The 27,375-nt window shown below is 42.2% G+C and overlaps 1 protein-coding gene across 1 annotated transcript in view; it reads right to left on the bottom strand.

Moving 5' to 3' along the window:
* Positions 1–27,375, bottom strand: part of RBBP4 (RB binding protein 4, chromatin remodeling factor) — a 677,648-nt gene that overhangs the window by 321,142 nt on the left and 329,131 nt on the right. Inside the window, 1 exon segment of the mRNA XM_044059943.1 lies at positions 26,041–26,075. Coding sequence (XP_043915878.1) covers positions 26,041–26,075 — 35 coding nt within the window.

Raw genomic sequence — 27,375 nt, 5'->3', positions numbered from 1 at the left:
TGCCTTTTGAACCTGATTGACTTCTTTGAGGCAGTCACCAAAGCCGTAGACGAGGGTAAGGTGGTTCACACAGCCTATCTTGACCTCGCCAAGGCTTTCGACACCATCCCAGATTCTAAAATTATAGCTAAACTCTCTAAACTAGGTGTAAATCCCTACGTCACAAGATGGGTTGTCAACTGGCTCACTGACAGAACGCACACTGTAAAAGTTGCAGACTCCAAATATGATTTCAAGCCAGTGCTGGGACCTCTCCTGTTAGGCTGTACTTCAGAGAAGTAGATACCAAACAGAGAAGGCCTCTGGCTAGCGAAGTTCACAGATGACTGCAAACTAGGAGCCATAGTAGAGTCCCCAAATGATGTGGGCATCCTAGAGAAGGGCCTGAGACAGATGCCTGGTGTCAGAGGCATGGCCTCAAGCCCAGTGACAAAAAGTGCATAGTCATCCCCTTTGGCAAAAACTCTGTACCTATGAACTTCCACAAACGGCAGTCTACTTTAATGCTGAATGTGTGATGGGACCTTGAGACCCAGGTGGACAGTAGTCTCTCCTTTGATAATCACATTGCCACAGTAGTCAGGAAATCCTATGTGGCACACCATCACAAAAGGGTTCTCATCCAGGAAAGAGGTCATTGTTCCCCCTCTACTCGGCACTCGACCAATTATACAGTACAACGCCTCTTTTGGACTACCTCACAAGACGTCTGCAGCAGCTGGAAAGGCCACAGAAGTACCTCACAAAGAGGATTACTGGCCTCAAACAGATGACCTACACTGACAATCTCAAAAAACTCCAGCTTTACTCTGTAGCATATCGCCTACTCCAAGGAGATCTCTGCCTAACATATAAAGCTACGTTAAACCCAGAGCTGTTGGACATGCTACACCTTAAGAAATCTCAATCCCTCTGAGCTACACGCTCTAGGGACCTAAACCTTGTCACCACAATAAACAGGACATGTTGGAGGGATAGATTCCTGTCCCAGAGACTTCCTATACTCTGGAACAAGCTACCCATCTATGTCAAGCAAAGTTCATTAGCACTTGTCAAGAAAAATCTTGATGAGTGGATGGGAAATAAGAAATGCACTCCAGGGATCACTTCTGTGGCTATGCTTGACAAAGGGCACAAGAAATTAACTTTCTTGGGTGGCGTAAGCCAGGGAACCTTGTTGGCTAGGCTAACTTAGGTCCTTTGGCCTGAATCCTTGTCCTTGCTCTTGTAGTGGTACTCGCTGAATGGCCCTCATGTCCATGAGGGATGAAACTTGCTTTTGTGCCTCTGCCCATTGATTGTGTGGCAGGTCTGGCATGCCTTTTGCCTTTGTCAGGGTGTGTAAGTGGAACCTGCAACCCTGAGACACTATATTCAAGACCCATTTGTCCTGGGTGATCATGTGCCAGTTTTGTGAAAAAAGTGCTAGTTTTCCCCCTAAGGAAGCCTCCAAAAGGCAAGTGCTTGGTACTTACTTCTTAGAAATGAGCAGGATGAAGCTCCGGTTACAAGAAAAGAATTCAATCAACTGTTAACCATGCTTATGCAAATGAACAGTTTACTTACTGCAACCAAGCCTGATTGTTCCTATTCGTTACCTGGCAACCAGCAGCAGGGACTGGCTAAGGAACTAACAACGCGATTGCAGGAGCCGAATGGCGTGGATTTTGTCACTTCTCCGAATAACTTGGCCAGGCTTAATACTCAGGACCAACAAAATGGTTACCAGCAATACACTTTCAAACAAGGTACTGTAAATAAGCATTTTGAACAAATGGATACAGACTTTGAATCTTTAAACAACAAGCTTTATGCATACAAGAATTCTCAGTTGGAAATTAATTACTTAAAGGAATGCATTTGGGTGCAATGGGTGCCTAAAGGTCTCCGTTGCTTTAAGTTCCCTAACAGTGCCACTGTTGGCTTAACACTGCATTCACAGCTTTTGGAACTTTTTGACAAGACAGGTCTCGAGATGTTGAACCTTATGGTTCAGGACTATCAGAAAAAAGCTAATGCAATTTTGAATGAACTTACTGCATTAAATGACAGCATTGTTAAACACAAGAATTTTTTAAGTTTCAAAAAAAGTATGATGATGTTTTTATAGAGGTAGACCAGCATTGTTTAAAAGTCAAAGATCATAAAACCAGGAAATTAGAAAGGGACCTTTTAGAATACAAAGAGGGTAGAGCATATCCTTTACCCGGTAGAAATAGATACAATTTCATAGAGAAGCAAAGGAATAATTTTGAGAACACTAATCAGGAGGAAGCCAGTACACCAACAGCTGAGCCCCCAAGAAGGAGTGAGCGCCTTGTACAAAAAGATAGTGCTAATCAATTCCAGGTTTTTCAATACCCCCAGGGCAGACCGGTGGGGAGGAATCATTCACATCACCAGGAGAACTGGAACAGGGGGCGCAGGTAGATATGGACAGTTCTTACCATACAGAAGGCTCAGGTGAACTAGATTTAAATTTAAACACGGGAGGTTGTCATGTAGTTACTAAGGACAACTTTAAGATTTACAATTTCACTAACGTCGCAATTACCCCAGAATTTTTTGAGCTGTTCACCAAAGGACTTCAGTATGTTCCATCTCGTCCCATGAATCTTTCCAAGTTGTTAGTGGAGTTTAAACTGTTTATTAGGAACTTAAACCTTGCTGTTCATTTTAAAGGTCAAGAACGAATAGATCACACTATTAGCAGACTGAGTACGTTTAACCCCCCCATGCACCCTAATCTCAAAGTCTTTGAAGACCTAGTGGAAAAGGCTTTAAGAGAAAACCAAAATTTGTATAATAAGCAAGTACCTTGTAATTTTGATTTTCATTTACACCAACTGATAGAATACTTAAACAACGAGGACATTAGGGTGATGAAACCTGACAAAGGGGGAGGGGTAGTCCTCATGTATAATGTAGAATATGAAATGCATATTCACAACATTTTACAGGACATCGACACCTACGAACTAATTTCGAGAAATGAATTAAATATTGCATTTTCTAAAATCCATTACATGTTAAAAGACTACCTCAACCAAGGGGGTATTAGTGAAAAGTTATATAACTATCTCTCAGTCCCCAAACCGAAAATTCCGGTTATTTTCGGAATACCTAAGGTACACAAGGGTCTGGTACCCCTGAGGTTTAGACCTATAGTAGCAGGTGCAGGCAGCATTACTGAGCTATTAGGGATTTTTGTAGATCATAACCTTAAACAACTTATCTCCACTTTCACACATATTTGCAGAGATTCCTGGGAATTTATTGGTAGCATCACTCCAAGTCTTTTTGAACCAAATCTTTTAATGGTTACTATAGATGTTATTGAACTGTTTCCTAGCATTCCGCATAATATAGGTTTGGACTGGTTTAATGAAATTCTGGCGAGTGAATCGAACCTTAGTAACAGCTTGATCAATCTTATAGTTGATTTCATGGAAACGGTTTTGTTAAACAATTTCATTTATTTTAACGGTGAGATCTTTAAACAGAAGAAGGGGGTGGCCATGGGCGCATCATGCGCATCTTCATATGCCAACATTGCGCTTTACAGATGGGAAAAGACATTCATTCATTCTTTGGAATGGAAGGAACACATATTGTTTTACAAACGTTACCTTGATGACATCTGTATTTTATGGAAAGGCAACAAGGAAAGTTTTATGGACTTTTTCCGTTATATAAATTCAACCACCGAATTTTTAACCTTTACCTATGAAATCAGTGATTCTTCATTGCATTACTTGGATATTCTTCTTAGTAAGGACATAGAGGCTGGGCGATTTCAAACACGAATTTACAGAAAGAGCACTTATTCCAACACTTTCCCACACTATAATAGTTGGCATTCTCATTACACTAAAAAAGGAATCGTAAAGGGGCAACTGATACGCGCCTCAAGGATGTCTAGCACCTTGGAACTCTTCCTGGAAGAGGTTGACACCTTGGAGGCACTGTTTTTACAGAGAGGGTACCCACTTAAACTTATTAAATCTTTAGCATCAGAAATACTTACTAAAAGGGAATCATTGTACCCACCACTTCCAGGAAAAGGGTTGCCCTCACCTTCATCCTCTGCAGATCAACAACATTTAAAAAACAACTTTGTTTATACTTACAATAAGGATTCAGGCTTGGTGGAAAATACCATTCTTACGTACTGGCCCATTTTAGCTTTATATAACGACATTAACCAATACCTACCAGATAGGGTAGGCTTCACTAGGAAAAGAGACACTAATTTAAAGGGCATGTTTGAGCACAAAACAAACAACACGAGTTCCAGAAGCGCAGGCTATGCCCCCACGAAGAATGGTACTTATAAATGTGGGGCTTGTAATCAATGCGCCTACATTCTGGGAGAGGAATGATTTTATTTGCCTTCTAGAAAGTTGAAACTGGGTTCCTATGGCAGATATACTTGTTCAACCAAGGGAGTGGTTTATTTAGGCGTTTGTGTGACATGTTCTAGTTTCTATGTAGGAAAGACCGAGAGGATGCTCAAAAGGAGGATTTATGAGCATCTCTATGACACAGAGAAGAAAAGAGACACCAACGCCTTTTACAAACATTCTTTGAGTTGCACAAACATGCAATTAAAGTTTTTTGTACTTGAACAGGTTCCCCATGACCCTAGAGGTGGAGATTGGGAAACCCGGCTTGAAAACAGAGAGCTTATTTGGCAACTGAAGCTAAATGTAACCAAACCCCCAGGTTTAAATGATACTATCAGTCTCATTAGTGTTTTAAAAATCAACAGAGACGAGTTATAATACAGTAGCATGGACATGCATAAAAGTCACACTGGTTAACATTACCCCCACTGTCGAAAAAATTGTATGGACATACTAAACAATTATTTTCCACAGTGTTCACAATTCAGGATAGACTTTGGTCAACCTCATTAAAATTGAAGTTCTGCATTGCTTTAGCAGGAAGACAGCAGTTCTATTCAATAGCTGTCAGTGCATTGTAAGGGTTTAATAAATTATATCTCCTTTTTTAACAAACACATTTTTATGAATTTTGCAATGCTTGCAACGGTTTTAAACATATATATATTTTTTACACGCTTTATTTTTAGGATGGATTTTATTCTTAGGCTGAACATTATATTTTTCTTTAACAAAATTTGTACTATTTCCATTTAAGGTCAGTAATTAACCTAGCAACTTCACAATTAATCAATTAAATTATTAAGATCACATGATCAACTTTCAAGAGTATAAAAGACTTGGAACTATTTGTGTTAATGAACTTGATAAAGCCTGGTACAACCAGGCGAAAGCGCCAGTTTTGAGCTTGTCTTTTTGTCCAAATAAAGGATTTATCGTACTAACTGGGTTGCTTATTGAAGATTGCATCTGCTTTTTCTATTGTTCCAGTTGGGATTTACTTCTGCTACTTGTGACATTACAGTTGAAAGCTGAGCAACGCTGGATTTGCTTGTGGAGTTTTCCCATTACAAGTGCTTGGTACTGGTAGAGGAAAGTTATTGGGACGGTTTCCTATAAGGTTGCGATTTGTCTTCTCCGCTTTTGGAGGTAGAAGCACTCCATTGTTTAGGCCTGTATGAGCCTTGGGGCTGGGATCTGCCTCTAGGGCGTCTGTATCTGCCTCTTTGTGGCCTGTCTGACACTGGAAAGGACCAATTTTTTGAAGGCCAGTTCCTGCTAAATCTGGGTTGCTGTACCTGCAGGAAATCCTTAACTGTCTGCATAGATTTCGTTTTATCCTCCATTTTCTTCAACACCTCTTCTGCCTTAACACCAAACAAAGTATCCTGCTGTAATGGAGCATCTAATAATTTTGCTTTAACATGATTAGGCAGATTCTGTTCCTTTAACCAAGCATGCCTCCTAATCACAAAACCCGTTACAGCGGCCCTACAAGAGGCCTCCAAAAATTCAAAACCACATTGCAAAGTATGCTTTCCCACTTGTTCAGCTGCATGCAATAAATCCTGCATTTCCTTGTTTTCTGGACATTCAGAGTTAGGCAATATTTTCTGTTTTAATAGTGACATTAAGTACTGCTGATATTTAAGCATATGAAATTGACAATTTAAAGCCCTTACAGCCAAAGTAGCAGAAGTGTAAACTTTTCCCCCATCTGTCCAGTGCCCTTGAATCTCTTATCAGAGAGAACAGGGTTTTTAGCAGTGGAAGCCTTGACTCCCTTAGGACCCTGGGAAATGGTTTCTGGGTCAGCAGCAGGGCTTTTGTATAGAAATTTATGGGAATCTGGGACCCTGTAGTATCTGTCTGGCTTAACCGGTGCAGGGGGTATAGAGTCTGGAGACAGGCTGGACTCTGAAAAAACATCATCTACAATGTCCAGAACAGGGGGAATAGCAAGGGGCCTGTGCTGAGGAAGGAGAAGAAAATCTGAGCCTTTTCTTAGATTCTGAATAATCCTGGCTCTCCCAATGAAAATGCTCCCTCATGGTATGCAGGGTTTCCCCAAAGGAGTAATCTTCAGGAGGAGAAGCTGAAGGAATAGATTCTTCAGCATCAGAATCCTCATAAGGAGGAATCGAATATTCCTGATCAAAGGAAGAATCAGAGGAAATGGAAACCTGATCTGAAGATTCATATTCTATCTCTTGCCTAGGCCTCTTATCAGGAGGGGGATGGGAACCCCTGATCAAAGTAATTAGGTCTTCAGCCATTTTGAGCATCTGTTTTTTGGGCATGGAAGCCTGTGCTGGAGAATACTGTACTTGTTTCTTTGTCTTTAGAGCTGCTTTAGTCTTTGGCTTTGAAGCTGAAGATGGCTTTACATATAACTGTGTAGGTCTGAAAACACCCTCAGAAGCTGATGCCTGCACAGGGGCTCCAGACCCATCTGAGGGAATAGCTTCCGAGGATCCAGTATCTTGAGTTTCCAGAAGCCCAGTCGGCTCCACGTGCGAGTCAGAAGCGGCCTGTGGCTCTGAGGTAGCAGGTGTCAGGGGCTGTGAAAGTGCCTCACTGAGAACCAGCGAACCGACGACTAGCTTATCGGAAGCCTCATCGTCGGTTTTGGACCTCGGATGCCTGTTCTTGTCTTTTATCTTTGCGTTTTTTTTATAAACTCCGGTCGTCGGCTGTTCCGATGGCATTGTGTAATTGAATCTTCAGCCGAAGTAAAGGCAAAATCATACCGACGCTTAATAGTGCGTTGGTTAAATCTAGCACAAAACCGACAAGCAATGTTGTGGTCGGGGCCTAGGCAAGGAATACAGTAAGAGTGAAAATCCTTATGAGGTATTTGCTTCCCACAAGAAATACAATTGTTAACTTTTTCTGACATCAGTCTGGAGCAAGAAAAAAGTTTCCCCAATGGGGTACTTAGCTTTAATGAAGACTTCGGATCTGAAATTCGATTTCCAAAATCTCAGGAGTCGGCCGACCGGCACTTGCGAACTGCTTTTGCTTCAGGCAGCGCGAGGCAAGAAAGACAGAAGAAAATGGCGTCGGCTGCATCTTTTATACCCTTGGCGCACTGATGTCAGGGAAGAGGCGATAGCAACAGACGCCGGACCATGACTTTGGAATTCAGGCCGACTGCGGGTAGCCTGCCAGCAGGATAACTCAAGTGCAATGACTGCAACAGTGAAACACGATGAACATCAGCCACACCAACAACTCCAACTTTCATAATAAAAAAAAAAAAAAAAAAACCCATAGGATGCAATTTCTTGCCTTGGGACTCGGTCAGGAAGACTAAAGAAATATTCTGCAAAACTATCTTAAATTGTGGATAATTTCAAGAACAGCTGTAGTGGTAAATACTGGTGCGTTTTTTTGAGTACTGCGAGGCTGACACTCAAACATGAATTTTTTTTTTTTTTTCATAGAAGAGTTGTGGATGTAAAGCATATAGTACTAAGAAGTCTGAAAATTTATTTAGTGATTTCAGTTCTCAAATCATCCAAGCTGTTTGCCAGACAACTATCAATTTTATGAGGGACAGACCAAAATATGAGGTAAACATCTGGGCATTCTGTGAAAATATGGACAGTTGAGAGGTCTGAAAAGTACAGTTTTGTACCTACCATAAATGTAGATGTCCGATAGGTATGCATCTGCAGTCATCACATATGGGTTGTCCTGCCTCAGGCAGCCCTTCGGTCGGCCGGATTCCAAAGTCTGGGTCTGGCCTCGGCTGATGTCACACTTTCCCCGACGTCAGAGCGTCTGGGGTATAAAAGCATCAGCCAACGCCATTTTCCTCAGTTTTTCTTGCCGCGTGGTGCCCGAAGCAGAAGCAGTTCGCAAGTGCCGGTCGGCCAGCGCCTGTGATTCAGCTACCGAAGACTTCGAAAAAGCTAAGTACCCCGTTGGGGACTCTTTCTTGCCTCAGCCGATGTCAGCTAAAGTTAATAATTGTTTAACTTGTGGGAAACAAATACCTCATAAGGATTTCCACTCTTACTGCCTCCCCTGCCTAGGCCCAGACCACGACGTCTCGACCTGTTCAGCCTGTCAACCGACAAACTCTTAGATGTCGGTCGGAGTTTGCAGAGGAATTCTTTGGGGCTAGTTTTGCTTACAAGATGCCGTCGGAGACTCCGACTTCGCATTTAATTAAGAAACGGAAGGACAAGGACCGACACACGTGGGCCGCAGTTTCGGCTGAAACCACGGTCAGGCCTACCGCGAGTGTCTCGGTCTCTGCTGAAACAGAGTCCTTGGTACTTCCAATTACCGAAACCGCACAACCGACTACCTCGGCCCCGGAGACCCCGGCAGAGTCGGTCATTGAATTACCTTCTGAAACTGGTGTCCAGGAACCTTCCGACACCATTCCTTTAGACAAGTCTACTCCTGCACGTGGTGCAGCCAGACCTCCTCCATCCATGTCCATTAAGGCTTTCTCTAGGGCTAAAGCTGCTAAACTTACTAAAGCTTTGCCTCCCAAGGTTACCTCTCAGAGACCTTCTACTGGCTCACAGATTCTTAGCTTAGCAGAGGATCTTATCTCTTTAATTAGAGGTTCTCAACCTCATCCAGACAGGGGCTCTCAACCACCTCCAGACAAAAGGCCCAGGGTTGAGCCCGCTGACCCCCACTACTCCGATGAGTCCACTGATGGCTCTACTCTGTCAGACCACCAGGAGGAGGCTTATTCGGCCTACGAGGATTCTGATGCTGAAGAATCTATTCCCTCGGCCTCCCCTCCTGAAGAGTTTTCCTTTGGAGAGACATTACACTCTATGAGAGAACATTTTCAAACTGTTTGTGTACTTGATAAGTCAGGTGGAAGCAAAAGTATGGAGGCAGAAACTCAGGAAATGGAAGTGCATACTAATAAGACAGTTGGATTAGACTGGCCAAATATGTTTCATAGAGTAGTCTATGTTTGATGGCTTTATGCAATAATACTGTGAGTGTCTGCTTCAGGTAATCCCTTTCTGAAAATGTGTTTTGCTGTAGCTTATTAATTTAGAGTGCACCTCACCATTACAAGCAACAGTTTTTTTTATGCATCTTCAAGGTACCTGATATCTCTTTCTTTATGTTGTCTCAAGAACTGTACACAGCATTTAAGATGTAGTCCAACCAGACGTCTGTAGAATGAAAGGATTATATTTTTGCTTCTGGAATCTGCCCATAATGATATAACTCCTGAATCTACACCAGTGCCTTTTCTTTACTACACTTCTTTACTGCTACAGTTGCAATTTGATATCAGTTTTCCTTGCAGAGACTGGTATGTGGAACTGTTCATAATTCCCTCCACCTTAACTAAAGCCCCAGTTCCAGCTGAAGAAAAGCAGCCCCAAAGCATTATACTGCCACCACCATGCTTCACCGTGGGGATGTTCTTTTGGTGATGTGAAATGGTGTTCTTGCGCCAAACGTATCTTGTCGAATGTGCCCAAAAAATTCAACCCTGGTCTCACCAGATCACACACACTTTCACACATGCTTTTGGGAGACTTGATGTCTTGTTTTGCAAATTTTAGACTGGCCTGGATGTTTTTCTGTTTTAGAAAAGACTTCTGTCTTCCAACCCTACCTACCCTATAGTCCAGACATATGGAGAATATGGGAGATAGTTGTCACATGTAGTACACAACCAATACTTTCCAGAAATTTCTGCAGCTCCTTCAGTGTTGCTGTAGGTCTTTTGGCAGCCTCCCTGACCAGTGATCGTGTTGTCTTTTCTTAAATTTTGGAGGGACGTCCAGTTCTTTGTAACATCACTGTTGTCCCATATTTTCTCCTGTTTGAGTGTCTTCACTGTGTTCCATGGTATATCCAATGCTCAGTAAGATACAAGTGCTGTACTACTTTGACTGGTTGTACATACTAGGAAATGTTACAAATGTTTCGTTTGGGGAAGTGTTTAATTTTGGTGATTGTGCATACCTCAACATTCTACTGAAGGGGTTGCTTGGGTGAAGTGTTCATGCTGGTGGTTGCACGTACTAGGAAATGTTACTGAAGGGTTGTTTGGGGGAAACATTTCATTGAAGTGCATGTATACCTGGACATAGTAATAAGGATGTTGTTTGGGGAAATAATTCACTATATTATCAGGGTAGTGCTTGTGGATACATGGTCTGACTGCTGAAGTGATCGCTGGCAAAATAGTTTATTGTGTCATTTTGCTGCTTGTGCATACACAATGCAAACAACTGGATGGACTATAGGGGAAATATAGAAATTAAGTCTGAAAATTTCATACGGTTACATTACTTAAAATACAGCACAGAAATGTAATTATAGTGTAATATACCAGCTTATAAGACATCAGATAAACCATTGAGTAAATAGTGTAATGTAAAATAAGCAGACAAGAAATCACTTCTGCTTGTATTATTCTATTTGTGATTAGTAGCTGCATGAGTGAGATAAAGGTCACTAACACTCGAGAAACCTTGACGGGTGAATGGGAAACAGAAATTTTATCCCGGGGATCACTGCAGTGGCTCTGCTGGACAGTGGCGCAGGGAACTAATGGCTCTGCTGGACAGAGGCACAGGGAACTAGTCTAAGGGGGTGGCGAAAGCCAACACATTCTGGCTAGGCTTATAAACGCCCTTGGGCAAATAGCCTAGTACTTACCTATGAACTTGTTGACTACTGCCACCATGGAGCTACCATATTTTTTTGTGCATTTTTCCTGGCTTTGTCAGTCGTGTGTGGAATTTAGGTGGGAGGAAGGGCTCAGTAATATGCAAGTGTTATACTATTTTACTGAATTACTCAGGTGTTCTCTTTACTGATAATGAGTGTGTTACACAACAGATGCCCAAGGTAATATAATGAATGCCTAGTCAACAGGTTATGTGCAGCAATTATCACCTATGTCTGAGCTTGCATAAATTTGCAGTACTTAAAGAAAGGTCATTATCACATTAGCAATAAGCGCAGTTGCAATATAGCAGTGAGTCATTATCACTTGTCTGGTAAAAGTCTCAGCTGCTGTAACTGTTATTCACATAAGTAGAAGTCATTATCACTTTGAATGCACAAGGCAAATTTTGTTTTTTCTCTACTTGTAGTCAAGCCACCCCCTCATTCTTCCTCAACTAGCTGTCCTCCAAAACCCCTGTTTTTTTCCTGTGTGTGTGTGTGTGTGTGTATATATATATATATATATATATATATATATATATATATATGTATATGTATATGTATATATATATATATATATATATATATATATATATATGTATATGTATATATATATATATATATATATATATATATATATATATATATATATATATATATATATATATATATATATATATATATATATATATATATATATATATATATATATATATATATATATATATATATATATATATATATATATATATATATATATATGTATATATATATATGTGTGTGTGCTTGTCTGTGCATATATGCCTATATCGATATATATTTATGTACATAATGTACTTGCACATATATACACATGAATATCAGTATGACAGTGGCCACTCTTGTGAGATAGGGTGATGCATCTGTAGTGCATTTAGGGGGGATTTACATGTGCCCTTTCTGTGCCCCCTTGTCAGTTATCGACCAAGCTCTTATGCACCAAGGTCAGGAAGGTGCCTACTCAGAGATTTTTGCCAACTGCTCTTGTGTTGGTGGGTGCATCATGGGGGGGGTCCACAGCCACCATGGATCTTATGATCCACTTGGATCGCAGTTGGGAACTTGGAGACTCTTCAGCTCAGTCCCATAGTGCTGCTGTCATAGGTGCGCATGGCCTTGGGGGTGCCACTGTGATGCAGTGTTTCCCTTCGGGAAAGGACACATGCAAAAAGACACAGCCTGGGTCAGTCTTGGTCTTTTGACATATTGCCTTGATGTAGCTCTCCACTCAGCCTCCCTCCCTTCAAGTGTAGTCAATGTATGTAGGTGAGGGTAGCAAATGTATGAAGGTTAGGGCAGGAATTGATGAGTTACTTCAGACCCTCATCCCGTAGGTCCATTGCTGAATGGGCACATATGAAGAGGTAAGGCAGACTGCCGACATTGAAGGAGGTTGTGAGACAATAGTGGTATCAGCAGTCTGAGTGGGCAGCCAACACAGCTATGGGACACTTCAGATAACCAACATCTGGAGCCCCATGCCTGGCCTTGGGATATTAGTGAAGCGGCGGTCCTTACCCTGCTTTTTCTCTTTAAATGTGCCCTTTCTGTGCCCCCTTGTCAGTCACTGTGTGTGATTTAGTGTTTTCAAGGGTAGTAGGTATGTACTTCTGAAGCGTAATCACAACTTATGTACCTAATGCAAAGAATACTACCCCTGTGGATAGGATGGAGGATTTGCTTGGGCTAACCAGGTAATGCATATGATATACATATATATGAAGTCTTCCAATACATCTGTCAAACATCAGTAGTAATCTGTCTGCATTTTCTTTCCTCTGCAGGTTTGTCCACCTTGTGACACTGACATGGCTTCACGACCAGAACGACGAGTGAGTGTGTGGGTATGTGGCCATTCCTACATTGCCACTCATGCCTCCAAAACTGAAAACCCATACAACTTGAGCTTCCCCACATCCAGTGTGAAGGTATACTGGATTGTAAGAGGAGGTATGCATTGGAGCAGACTACTGCAGTTATTGCAAGAGAAGCATTCCATCTACCCAGAGACTGACATTTTTATGCTGCACTTTGGAGGGAATGATTTCATCAGTCAACCACTCGGAAGGCTACGATTTCAAATCACAGCAATTTTTGAACATCTCTAGTCTTGGTGGCCACGCTGTCATTTTGTGTGGTCTGATATAATGCATAGACAGATATGGAAAACGGCAAACAGTCAACGGGCAGCTCACAAGGCTAGACGTTTACAGAATGGGTTCAATGCATGGCTTGATGCACAGGGTCGGTGAATCTACAATCTACTATGACAGCATCACTGCAGAAGTTGTTCACCTGTTCAGAAGGGATGGCGTTCACCTGACTGAGGAGGGCATTGTGTTGTTCTTGACCGACCTCCACAGTGGCATGACGAGAGCTATGCAGGATTGGCAACATGCAGCTTGTGAGAAGAATGGAAAACACCCATGATCAAGTAGGACCAGTATAGTAAGTAAAACTCTGTTATGAAATGTGTTGTGTAAAATATATTTATCTGAATTTGGCAAATAACTGTGGTAAGGAGCTAGTGAGGATGCTGAGAAAGGACAACTGTTTCAGTAGAGTGCATCTGAATGTGCCAAGTAATACCTCATTTTGAAGTATTGCTGGTTGCAAAATGGTAAAAGAATGGTGCATGTATGTTGTACACATGTGCAGATATCAAAGTTTGTTTCGGATGTAGGTTATGAAAATTATGATTTTTTCATATTTTGGTAAATAACTTTGCAAGGGAGCATGTCAGTGTGCCAAGTAATGCCTCATTTTGAAGACAGTGTTACTCCTTACAACATGGTCAAAGAACTGTGGCTGTGCACTGTACACATGTACAGATATCACAGTTTGTTTGGTCTTGTACGATTATGAAAATTATACATAGATTCATAGGTAGATACTAGGCTATCTGCCCTAGGGCATTTATAAGCCTAGCCAGAGTGCATTTGGCTTCCACCTCCCTATTAGATTAGCCTACTGTGCCCTCCATTAAGTAGGTCACAGAAGGTACCCTTTTAAGATTAGTTTACTGTGCCTCTGTCTAGCAGGGACACAGAAGAGATCCCAAGGGCGAATTTGCGATTTCCCATCCACCCGTCCAGATTTCACTTGAAGAGGGTCAGCAAGGGGCTATGTCTAACATGAATTGGGATTCTATTCCAGAGTGAGGGAAGCCTCTGGGAAATGAATCTGTCCCCTCCAGCATGTCCTATTTATTTTTGTGCTGAGGTTTAGGTCCTTGGAGCGTGTAGCTCTAAGGGACTTGGATTTTTTGAGGTGGAGCATGTCCATTAATTCTGGGTTTGACATGGCTTTGTACGTCAGGCATAGATCGCCTCTGAGTAGGCGGTAAGCAACTGAGTAGAGCTGGAGTTTCTTTAGTCGAGCTGCATAGGACATCTGTTTGTAGCCCATGATCCTCTTGGTGAAGTACTTTTGGGGTCTCTTCCGTTGCTGCAGGTGTCGGGTAAGGTACATCCCAAAAGGGGCAATGTATTCAATTATGGGCCTGATGAGTGACGAGTAGAGGGGCACAATGACCTCGCTTGATCTAGATGAGAACCCTTTCGTGATAAGGTGGGCTATATAGAAGGTCTTTCTAACCACTTCGGCAACGTGATTATCAAAGGAGAGATTACTATCTATGTTGGTCCCCAAATCTATAATTACTTCTTCCGTACTTAATAGATTACATTTACAATACTTCTCATTATTATGCCCATATCTTTGCAAGGGAGCATGGTGATCACACAAATGATGCATCATTTTGAAGCTGACATTCAGACGCACAATTTCTACACTGATATGTACAGGCAATGGGGTATTATGCTTTATTAATTATGAGAATATATTAATCATATTTCTGTGAATATCTCAAGAAAGGAGCGTCAGACAGTAATGTTAAGGTATCATTTTAAAGCTAACAAATACAACAGCGAAATGACTGGGCACCCAAGGAAAAACGCAGCTCAGAAAGTTAATAGTCCAACAGTTTATTTTCGTCACAAACTCCACATGAATAAACAAGAGATCTCCACATAAATCCACATACAAGAATGGTTGAGCGCTTTCATCTGCATGCAACAGATCAGAACCATAAGACACTGAACACAAGCCCTTATATAGCTAAATAGGCGCCAAAGTTGATTAATTGGCCTTAGTACAAAGCTCTTCTACAGGACTACGAGCTTTGATGACCAAGACCACATGCTGTACAGCTTCTCAGGACACACTAGCAGATTCAGAGACCAGGACTGAACTTGGTGCCTTTTACTTAAGTAGCGAGTTCAGTCCTGGTCCCTGAATCTGCTAGTGTGTCCTGAGAAGCTGTACAGCATGTGGTCTTGTAAAAAAAGAAACCCTTTGCTCTGAAGTTCAGGGACTCCATCAAAGCTCGTAGTCCTGTAGAAGAGCTTTGTACTAAGGCCAATTAATCAACTTTGGCGCCTATTTAGCTATATAAGGGCTTGTGTTCAGTGTCTTATGGTTCTGATGAAATCTGTTGCATGCAGATGAAAGCGCTCAACCATTCTTGTATGTGGATTTATGTGGAGATCTCTTGTTTATTCGTGTGGAGTTTGTGACGAAAATAAACTGTTGGACTATTAACTTTCTGAGCTGCGTTTTTCCTTGGGTGCCCAGTCATTTCGCTGTTGTATTTGATCATTTTAAAGCTGACATTCATATTAAAATTAAATTCAAATTGTATGGGTCTGCATGGTACATTGACCAAGATATTGTGCTTTACTTTTCCAAAAAGGTAAAAAATATGCACAATATCAACATTCCTTGCCAAATACTTAATAATGACTTTGATATGCACTATCAACATTTACACTGTTGGAAAGGTCAGTGTCTGCTGAACAACTTTCGCGTTTACATTTGTTGTCTAGTTCTTATCGTTAAAGAGGTATGAACATTTGTTTTCTGTATGGTGTTACAAATGGATTTTCTGAAAATGAGCTCAGGCTGCACTGTTGTTCCTATGGTGGAATTAAGCAGGCAGCTTTTTCTGAGCTGCTCCGGAGTGAATGAGTTAGGTTCAGTGTTTGCAGCTGAGAGTGCAGAATCTGGTACTCCCGGAGACAAAAGGGAAGGAGTCTGTGGCAGGTAGCATGGGGCCAAGCATGATACACTGTGCAAGAGAGGGTTACCAGTGTTGGCGTGGTCAGTCTAGTGCAATTAAAATCATCCTTGGCTTGTCCTGTTTGATCTTTAGTAATACCTTGGAGAGCAGAGGCAGAGGATAAAAGGCATAAACCGATAGGTTCTTCCAGCTGAAGGATAGAGCATCCACTTTCCAAGCTAACTTGCGGGGAATCCTTGTGCAAAATTTGTCCAATTGATAGTTCTGAGGGGAAGCAAACATGTCTATATCTGGGCTCCCCCATTTGCTTGTCAACATGTTGAAAATCCTTAGTTCCAGTTTCCACTCGTGTGGGTCCATGAGGTTTCTGCTTAGTCAGTGTATTTAGTTTTCCTGTCAGGAATTGAGCTTGTAGATTCACTTGGTAGCTCAAGGCTGTGTTCCACAATGCCATGGCTAGTCTGCAGAGGGGGTAAGAATGTGTACCCCCCTGCTTGTATGTACTACATGACAGTGGTGTTGTCCATCTTTACCATTAGTTGTCCTGGAAGAATGTGGTCCTTGAAGGCTGTCAAAGCATTCTGTACAGCTAACATTTCCTTTTGATTTATGTGCAGGTGCACTTAACTTGGGTTCCATTTGCCCTGAATGCACTTCCCTGCCAGGTGAGCCCCCCATGCATAGTCTGATGCGTCTGTTAAGGTTTGGGCGGCAGGGGGTAGTGTGAATGGTAGTCCCCTGTTTTGGTGGCAGGCCACTGCCCACCAAAGGAACTCTAGGCGTAGGCAAGGTATGATAAGAATCATTACTTCTAGATCCTGTGAATGTTGACACCATAGGCTTTTGAGATACTATTGTAGTTTCCTCATATGCAGCCTTGCATATGGAATTAGAAGAATGCAAGAGGCCATTAACCTAAAGGCTTGCAGTATTTGCATTGCAGATAACTGGGTTTCTGTGGCCACTTGTTTGAAGTAGGTTGTCGAATGAAACCATTTTTCTGGCGTGAGGAAAGACATCTGGGAAGTTGCATTCAAGCTTGCTCCCAGGAGTATAATTTGTTGACAAGATACCAGGTGTGATTTCTTTTAATTTATGGTGTACCCCAGACAAGTCAGTACCCTCTAAACAAAGGCCAGATGATTCAAAAGTATGTCCTGGCTTTCTGCCTGAATTAGACAACTGTCCAGGTATGGGTACATTTGAATATTTCTTTGTCTGCAAAATGCAATGACTGGTGCTAGGCACTTTGTGAATACCCTGGGCAGAGTAGATAAGCCAAAGGGCAGTGCAGAGAACTGATAGTGCATGTAGCCTGCTTTGAAGCGTAAACAATACTCCAACCTTTTTTGGTTTTAGCTCAATAATATTAATAGAGCATTGTAGTATATGGGGTATGTCACTACTATTATTATTTATTTAACAAGTGAATTTTTACATAAGCATTTTATGTTATTTTTTCAAATGATTTACTGATGTTTTTTACATTAGGTATATGTTTTATACACATATATATATGTATATTATATGTTTGTCTAGTTTATGGTGATTTTTAAAGTATTTGAAGGAGTATAGCTTTAAAAGTTTTGGCGCAATTTTTAAAAATATAAGTGTATATAAAGTAGTTCTGCACTGATTTGTATGGTTCTGATGAAGGCTAGTTTTAATAGCTGAAAGCGCTTAACTGTGAGGAATAAACTGTTGTCCTGTGTACGAGGTTTGCTGATTTCCTGAGTTCCTTTCATTAGTTATCAGTTGCTGCTTTGAAGCGTAGGTATCTTCTGCAAAACTCCCTTGATAGGGATATGCAGGTATGCTTCTTTTAAGTCTAGTGTTGCCAACCATGCATCTTTGCCTAGCATAGGAAGCAGCTGAAGAGTCAACATTCTGAATTTTGGAATCACCAGAAAGGTGTTTAGAGTAGAAAGGTCCAGAATAGGACACCATGTATTGCATTTTCTGGGTACCAGATAAACTGGAATAGAAACCTTGTCCCTTTTCCTCTTCAGGTACCAACTTAATAGCCCCCATGCTTAAGAGAGAGTACCTGATTTTGGGCCTCTGCCAACTGAGTTGGGGGTAGATCTGGCCACCCACTTGGTGTTGGTAACATGTGGAAGTGAAATCTGTATCCTTGGGACACTATATTTAAAACCAAATTGTCCTGGGTAATGAGTTCCCAGTTTTTGGCCTGCAAACCAAACTTTCCGCCTGGAGGAGCATTCAGTTGGAAGTGCTTGGAAATTTTAAAAGCAAGTCATTGAGACAGTTTTCCATGGGGGGAGTCTTACTACTCCCAGACTTGGGTGCGGAATCCCCCCACTGCTTAGGCTTGTGTCCCCCCTGGGACTAAAACCTGGGGTGTCTGCTTTGTCTGTGTTTGGCTTGAGAAGACCTGGAAGGGGCTGGAAAGGACCAATTCTTAGAGGGCCAGTGCCTACTAAATCTAGGAGGTTGAACTTGTAAGAAATCTTCAACAGTTTGCCTAGATTTAGCTTTATCTTCGATCTTTTTAAGAACTTCCTCAGCCTTATTGCCAAACAGGTAGTCCTGATTTAAGGGAACATCCAACAGTTTAGCTTTAACATGATCAGGCAAAGATTGCTCCTCAAGCCAAGCATGCCTTCTGAGCACAGACCCAGTAACAGCAGCCCTGCAAGAGGCCTCTAATGAATCAAATCCACATTGCAAAGTATGTTTTCCAACCTGTTCAGCAGAATGCATTAAATCCTGTAATTCTTTACTTTCAGCACAGTCAGGAATCAACATCATTTTCTGTTTAAACAATCCAATAATATGTTGTTGATACCTTAACATATGAAACTGGCAGTTTAAAGCCCTAATGGCCAAGGTTGCAGAAGTGTAAACCTTCTTACCCCATCTATTCAGAGCCCTGGAGTCTCTATCAGAAGGGGTAACATTTTTTAGCAGTAGAAGCCTTAATGCCCTTGGGTCTCTGGATCCACAATAGGATTTTTAAAAAGGAACATGTGTGAATCAGGAACCCTGTAACATCGGTCAGGTTTTCTAGGTGCAGGAGGCAAAGAATCAGGGGCCAAACTAGATTCAGAAAAGGCATCATCAACAACGTCTAGTACAGGAGGTATAGCTAAAGGCATATGCTGAGGCAGAAGTAAGAAATCCCTAAGCCTCTTTTTTTGAATCAGAAAATTCCTGGTTTTCCCAGTGGAAATGCTCAGAGTATGTAAGGTTTCACCAAAAGAAGAATGCTCTGGAAAGGAAGCAAAGGGAATAGAGTCTTCTGCATCAGAATCCTCATAAGTAGTTAAGGGCAAATCTAGATCTGAAGAATCAGAAAAATCAAAATCCTGGTCAGAAGATTAATAAACAGCTTCAGTCCTAGGTCTCTTAGAAGGGGGGGGGGGGGGTTGGCTTCCCCTGATTAGAAAGTTATAAGATCTTCAGCTGTGGTGATGTGGTAGCGCTGTCGCCTCACAGTAAGACGCTGTCCGGGTCGACTCGGAGCGTCTTCTGCGTGGAGACATGCGTGAATGGGCGTACCTTCGTTGAAGGTTGTGCATCAGGGCTGGCAACTCGGTACGTAAAAATCAACTTCCAATCATTAGCGAACCGGAGTTCCGCTGTGGCGACCCCTAACCGGGAAAAGCCGAAAGTCACAAGGCATACAGGCCTGAGCATGCGGTATGGGCGTCTGTTTCTTAGGCATGGTTCGAGATTTAGGCCTAAATGAAGGAGGCGTCTGTTTAATATGCAAGTCCGTAGGCCTGAATACACCCTCAGAAGCCAGTGCCTGCACAGCAGCTCCGCACCCATCCAAGGTAGAGATATCCGCAGGATCCACAGTTGAAGCATCTCGCGGCATACCGGACTCCGAATGGGTCTCAGTAGAGGCCTGCGAATCAGAAGTAGTGGGTATCAAGGGTGCGAAAGCGCCTCACTGAGTACCGGCGAACTGGCGACTGGCTTAGAAGCGTCGTCGGCAGCTTTGGACCTCGGCAGCCTGTGTATCTTTGCATTTTTTCGGAATCCCAGTAGTCTGATGGTTAACAGACAATATTTCTGAATAATTAAACTGAGAACTGAAGTATTTAGAGGTGAAAATATAGGACAACGGATAGTGCGTTGATTAAATAAGGCACAAAACCGACAGCAAGGTATGTCGTGGTCAGGGCCTAGGCAAGGAATACAGTACAAATGAAAATCTTTGAGATGTGAGGTATTTGTTTTCCACAAGTAATGCAATTATTAACTTTTACTGATATCAGTAAAGAGCAAGAAAAAAAAGTTTCCCCAACGAGGTACTTAGTTTTAGTTGAAGACTTCGGTTCTGAAACTCTAAAATGAAAATTTCAGGAATTGGCCAACCGGCACTTACAAACTGCTGCTTCGGGCACCGCACGGCAAGAAAGACTGATGTAATGGTGTCAGCTGCATGTTTTATACTCATGACGACCTGACGTCATGGAAGAAGGGACAGCAACTGACATAGGACCCAAGACTTTGTTAATCAGGCCGACTGAGGGCTACTGCAAGCACATAACCCAAATGTAATGACTGCAACAGTGAAACATGAAGAACATCCATTGCATCAACAGGGACTCCTTTGTTCCAATTGGATTTAACTTTTGAAGGAGCTAAAATTTTGTCTGGACGATGTGGAAATGGCTCAAAAGAATCTAGTTCCTTCTATGCCCAGCAAGAAACTAGGCCAATAAGCTCATCACTAAGATGTAGATGGATCAGCACAAAAAGCTTGCAGAAATACTGACCCATCAGGGCCACCATTATCCGAGAACCAACCACCTTTCTTCTTAAGGCTCTCCAAAATTTTTCCAAATAAGACATCAGGTGGTGATCTAAGAGACTCTTCCTCTTAGTCAAAGTCTGTATCTTCTGTGAGAGATTCCAAGAGTGAATCTATGTGCCTCCTTTTACACTTTCTCTTTCATGGAACCAGCTCAATGGAATTCTCTGGGGAGGTGCCCAAAGAGAGGGGGTAGTTCCTCTATGGGAACGGTCTGGATGCTAGCTGGCACTGGCTACCCTTGTGGGGTAGGTCTGATGGGATCAGACCTTGGAACCATAGGGTCAGAAAAGTGTAGGATCAGAGGGCATACAAGAGACTGGATTTCTTGAATATGACAGCACCCTCTCCACAGCCACAAAGTCAAAGGGACCAAGAGTAGCCGGGGTCAGCTGCACTGGAGCAGAGACTTCCAAAGCAGGCAAGACGCAAACTTGTCTAGATCCATTCCTCAAGGAGGGAGCCAAACCTGTGCTATCTAGCACTAAGGCTCCAAGGCGCAAGGACAGCGCCAACATCATCGGAGTAGATTCTGGCCCCGCTGATCCAACGGTGACAGTTTGGCTCAGACTCATCCTGAACAAACGGAACAGGAGCAGAACTGGTCAGGGAAACAGTCTGGGTCAAAGATACAATTCTTTTTGGTTCAAACACCAGTACTCTGAACTCTCAGATCTTGGGTCCCTGAAAACAAAGGATGGATCGGAGAAGGAAATGCAACTATATGGGAGGTGGAAGGAAGGCTCACTGATCCCATGAGCCATAGCTGGTATAACCCATCTGAATATGAGCAAGGAGGAAATTTCATCATCCTATCCACTTCAGCTTCAAAAAGACACCTGGAGGACCTGACAGAAGAGGTAGTCGACTGAGGTCTGCAGCATTTCCTCAGAGTTTACACGAGACGCAATGGAGCGAAGGGAAAATATGGTTGATAAACTTGGGTGAGCGACTTCTCTGTGTATGAGAAGTACCAGAAGTCAGATCCTAAGATTTTGGATGCGTATGTTGAGCAGCAGGGCTGCCTAAAATCTATCAGATCAGAGAACTTAGGATCCGAAGTAGGATCCTATCTACATATTTTTTTTGTGGAGGCTCAGAGGACGATGATTAAGTCTTCAGAGACCTAGATGAAGAGAGCTTTCTATGTTGCGATGTAGCCTTAGTCGATTTTCTGGAAGGTTTGAGTCCCGGGGAAGGAAGAAGAGGAAAAAGGCAACAACCCTTGGAGGTATAAATTATTCTTCCTGTCTGCAATAACCCTATAGTTAAATGCAGCACAAATGGTACTGTTTGCATTGAGATGTGCTGCTCCTAAACAAACACTCCCTGTGGGCATCAGAATTTGGAATTTTGTGCCACAGGAACTGCATTTTCTAAATCCTGTAGGCTTTCTTTGCCACAGTTCTTTAAAAATAAAGGATAAGAAAAATAAAGATTAGGAGACAAGTTGGCATAATGGCTAAGGTCTTCCCCTCCCATGTACAAGGTTCGATCCTGACCTCCAACCAATACCTGTTTAGAGTTTCCACATTCTTCCTGTGTCTCCGTAGGGTTTCTCTCACTTCCGAAACAGGCTGAGTCTTTCCATCTCAAACTCACCAATGAATGGAGCAGTGGGCAGCAGCACAGACTCTATGGTGCAAAATATTCTTTAGGTGATTTGGTCATGTTGACTAATGTCTCCAAAATGAGCATGGGTAGTTACAGGTGATAAGTGGGTTGAGGACCCGACCTACGCCAGGGACCATTACTAATGGGGGGAGTGGTATATGTGACCCTATCGGCCAGTGTGCCCCCGCCATAAAGGTCAGCAGCCATGGGTCAATAAGCTACTGGCCGGCCAGTGTCTAGACACTCAGCCTGGGTCACCTGGGATAGCTCTGTTGAGCGAAAGCAGGATGTAAAACCAACCAACCAACCTGCCAAACATGAACTGAGAACTGCTCTGCTTGGAGATGGATGACATGACGATGCGGAGGAAGCTGGAAATTCTATATATTCATGAGATGAGATGGAAGGGCAGTGCAGCAAAGCCACTTGGTTTGGGATCCAAACTTTACTACTCAAGAGGGGGACAGGCAAGAAATGGTGTAGGAATTGTGGTGAGAGAAGCTTCAGAAGGCAGTGAGGGACATCATCAGAATTCAGCAATCAGACTGCAGTGAATGTATTCATAATTTCAGCCTATGCCCCCACAGCAGGGTTGTGGCTGGGTCCACATGGGTGGGGCAACAGGAATAAAGGAGAAGCCACTCAAGACTTCTGCTGGCAAATGGCTTGATAGTAGCCAACACTTGGTTCAAAGCAACAGTCACAAGAGTCACACTCAAATACAAAACTAGCCAACATGCAACTCAGATAGACTTCCTCCTAGTAAGGAAAACACACTGGGGTAGAATCCATGACTGCAAAGTGAAACAGTCCACAGCATAAACCACTAGCTGCCACAATCAGCTGCAAGGAGGAGTCAGAGAAGTCTCCAAGGTCAACGGAGATCAGGCTGAAGACCTGGAAGTTGACTGGACAAAGTTCAACAGCTCAATGAATCACTCTGGGTTCTAGCACCCAAGAGGAGGAAATAGGTGGAATTGAACAAGAATGGCAGCGCCTAAACACAGCATGTGTTAGGACTGCAGAAAAGATATGTGGCCGAACCAGGTATGGAAATAAGGTACATAAGGAAAGCTGTTGGTGTAATGCAGAATTCCAGGAAGTCATCAAAAGAAAAGTGTGCAGGAAGAAGTGGGAGATGGAAAATACTGACCGGGCTAGAAGGACTACTGTGTGGCTGACAAAAAAGCTAAGAAAGAGATTGCAATAGCAAAGAAAAGGCCATCAGTGGCATTCTACCAACTTCTGGAAAATGACTCAGTAAGTGGCAAAAAGAAACCATCAGGTTGCAAAGCAAAGAGAAAGATAAAGAAGACTGCCAGATACCCTTCATAAGGGATGCCAGCAACAACCTGCTCACCAGTCCACAGGATATCAAAGGCAGAACTGCCTCAAACAGCCTACGATGAAAGAGGAGGAGCCCACATTAGAAGTATTAAGTACATCACCAAGGAAAATGAATTCAGGGAAAGTAGCAGGGTCAAATGAGGTCACAGCACATGTGATAAAGATGCTGGGTGAGATAGGGAAGAAATGGCTCCTGAGGGTATAAACAGCAGTGTGGAGAGAAAGGTGTATCCAGATGACTACAGAATAAGCATACTAGTGCCAGTGTACAAACACAACTGTGGGCAGTACAGAGGCATCACACTCCTATCACACTGCATGAAAGTTCTGGAAAGGGTGATTGATAAATGGATACGCACAATACTAGAATGTAAGTTGGGAGATAAGCAGTTCGGATTCAGATCAGGATGCAGCACAACGGACCCCATACCTGCAGTGAGACAGACACTTTGAGAAGCTAGAAATGAGGAGAGAGTCCAACTGGGCATTCCTAGGCTTTGAAAAAGCACATGACAAGGTCCCAAGAAAGCTGATCTGGACAGTACTGCAGTGGTTTGAAGTCCCAGAAACATTGGTAGAATTAGTGCAGGCTATGTAGAAGGACCCAGTGACTCCAGTATTAACACTGTTCAGCCTCACAGAGGGGCTCCCAGTGAAAGTGGGTGTACACCAGGGTTCAGCTCTGAGGCCATGCTGTTCATACTGGTGGACTACATTAGCAAACAGGTCAGAGGGGACAGATCAACATAGTTGCTGTATGCAGAAGATGTGGCATTACAGGCTGACTTCTGAGCTAGAACTTCAACGAATGACAGGATAAAGGAATGCAAACCTAAAAGCACATAGGATGAAACTAAGCAAAGATAAAATGGTGGTAATGGCAGCAAATTGGGGAAATCAGAAGAAGCTGAGACTAGGATAGAAGGGAAGACAGTGGAACAGGTAAACAGCTTCAAGTATCTGGAAGGGGTAGTTGAGAAGGGAAGATCTGAATGTAGACATCAAAGCTAGAATCAGAGGGGCTGCAGCCAACTGGCATAGTGCGTCAGATGTAGTCTCAGCCAGAAAAATGCCAAAGAAACTAAAAAGTAAGGTGTACATGACAGTGGTCTGAACAGTACTACTGCATGGTATAGAAACCTGGGCAGTAAAGGCAGAACAGTTGAAGCTAGACAGAATGGAAATAAACTGCCTGAGAAGGGTGGTAGGAAGCACACTGTGGGACAGACAAAGAATGAGGACATAAGAGCAGATGCCAAAGTAAGTCCAAATGCAGAAAATATCAAAGAGAATAGATTACGGTGGCTTGGACACATGCAGAAAAGCAGAAGACAATCTGGTGAAGATTTAGGACAGATAGGAGGAAGGTTTAGAGGAAGCCAAGACGTTCAGCATAGGGATGGACTGTGTGAAAGAAGATCTGATGCAATCAGGCATAAGTATTGAAGAAGGCAGGAGTGTGGCACTGAAACGAGAGAGGTGGTGACAGTTAAAACAATAGCCTGACCCAAAGTAGAAAAAAAATGGGGAAAAAGGGCATTGATGAAGAAAAAGAGAAGATTAAATATATAGAGATTTTTTTTTGTTGTTGCTGTTTTATTTTAAAGACTACAGTAAAAAAAAAAAAAAAAAAAAAAAAGTATGACCCTTGAAAAAGCTTGAGCTACGCTCATACAGAGGATCCACGTACATGCAAGATGGCGGCAAACAAGATCTAAGGTATTGGGGATAGAGTAGGGCATTATGGGTAGAGGGAGGAGATCAAGAATTGCATACAAAGCCTGTAGAATGCAGCACAGTCAGACCCGAAGTTGGATTCGTAAGCCATACTTTTAGGAAGAATGAAAAGGACAATATCAATCACCTATCTTTCTTCAGATACCGCCACCATAAGTTTACACTGGGACTTTTCATAATACATCCTTATTAACTACTACTCCTCAAATCCCATAAGCATTTTCTACACTGCCTGATAAATACTTCTCCTACATCATGTTACTAATCTTAGCTCCATGCTTTCTTTCAGAATTGTATCTACCACTTTTCCCACTGAAAACATTTTTCACCAAACATCCCCTTATAAACGCCAATACATTCTACATCCTTTTTTGCATTTGTATGATCTGTACTTCTAATGTTTTAACATTACTTAACTGTAAACTGCTTTTTCATACTGAGAGTTGTATTTTCTGTTTGTGAGTGCTCTATCCTAACTTTTCTGTGCATTTTTGTCTGTTAAAAGCATTCTCGAGTCTGCTCCTTGATCTGTTTAAAACTTTCATTTAGTGGCTACAGCTAGGAACTGTAATAGTGTGCATTACTATAATTGTTTTTTTAATTTAAATTACTAAATTGTAAACTGCTTTTTCATACTGAGACTTCGATTTTTCTCTTTGTGGGTGTTCTTTCTATGCTTTTAAAATGAGGTTTCTGTGTTCTGCTCAGGTGACATAATCTTGATAGAGGCCTGTTGTGTAGGCTGGAAGTTTTGTTTGTGTTTCTAGCAGCCATTTTTCTGCTGATTGTCTTTTGCATTATTATTGACACTAACAAGGCCTCCTGACCTTCTGTAGTACGAGTGATTCGGTAATAGCAGGGGCTGAGTAGTAATCTGATCTTCCAACTCTTCCATTCTTACTGCTATATAAACCCCTGTGTCTTATAAAGGTTCTGCTTGTATTGTCAGGCTCTGGATTGCATTGCATAAGTGGAAATTCCTTAAGATTCCAAGAGCAGGCTAAGTTATTTCTTACACTTATTTCACTGAATTGCACTTCTGAAATGCTTATAATTGTGCTATACAGTTGATCTACTATATTTTTGCACTGTTATAAAGCTTTTTTTATTGTTTCACTTCATTTATGTACTGTTTTAAACTGTTTTAACATTACTTAACTGTAAACTGCTTTTTCATACTCAGAGTTGTATTTTCTGTTTGTGAGTGCTCTATTCAAACTTTTCTGTGCATTTTTGTCTGTTAAGAGCATTCCTGAGTCTGCTCCTTGATCTGTTTAAAACTTTCATTTAGTGGCTACAGCTAGGAACTGTAATTTTTTCCAACCCACCTTAGTGTTGTGTGTTCTTATACTTGGTGGCTTTAAAGTTACCCACCCATACTGTATATTTGATCTGTGACACTCCTCCCAGTCTAGTGTCATTAGTTTACTAAATCTAATAGAGAACATTTGTGAAGGCCAACCCACTCAGATTCATAAAGTTGAATTAACTTCTGTTCCAGCTTTCTCCATTTCCACTTTACTGGAAAAAAAATTCTAAGCTTGCTTCCCCCCTTTCCTGTGGCAGGTCAGATACGGATTTGCTGTGTCCAGGACTGTTTGTGAGCTCCTAAGCCCCCCCCCCCCCCCACTTAACTGGGGTTAGACTATTCCTGGCACAATAGTCTGTTTTTCAAAATTTCCCTTAGCCAG

The sequence above is a fragment of the Protopterus annectens genome, chromosome 1.part2 (genome assembly GCF_019279795.1).
Source record: "Protopterus annectens isolate FY-2018-M chromosome 1.part2, PAN1.0, whole genome shotgun sequence".
In the NCBI taxonomy this organism is placed as follows: domain Eukaryota; kingdom Metazoa; phylum Chordata; order Ceratodontiformes; family Protopteridae; genus Protopterus; species Protopterus annectens.
Note: the sequence above shows the minus strand (reverse complement) of the source record. Positions and strands in the feature narration are given on the sequence as shown.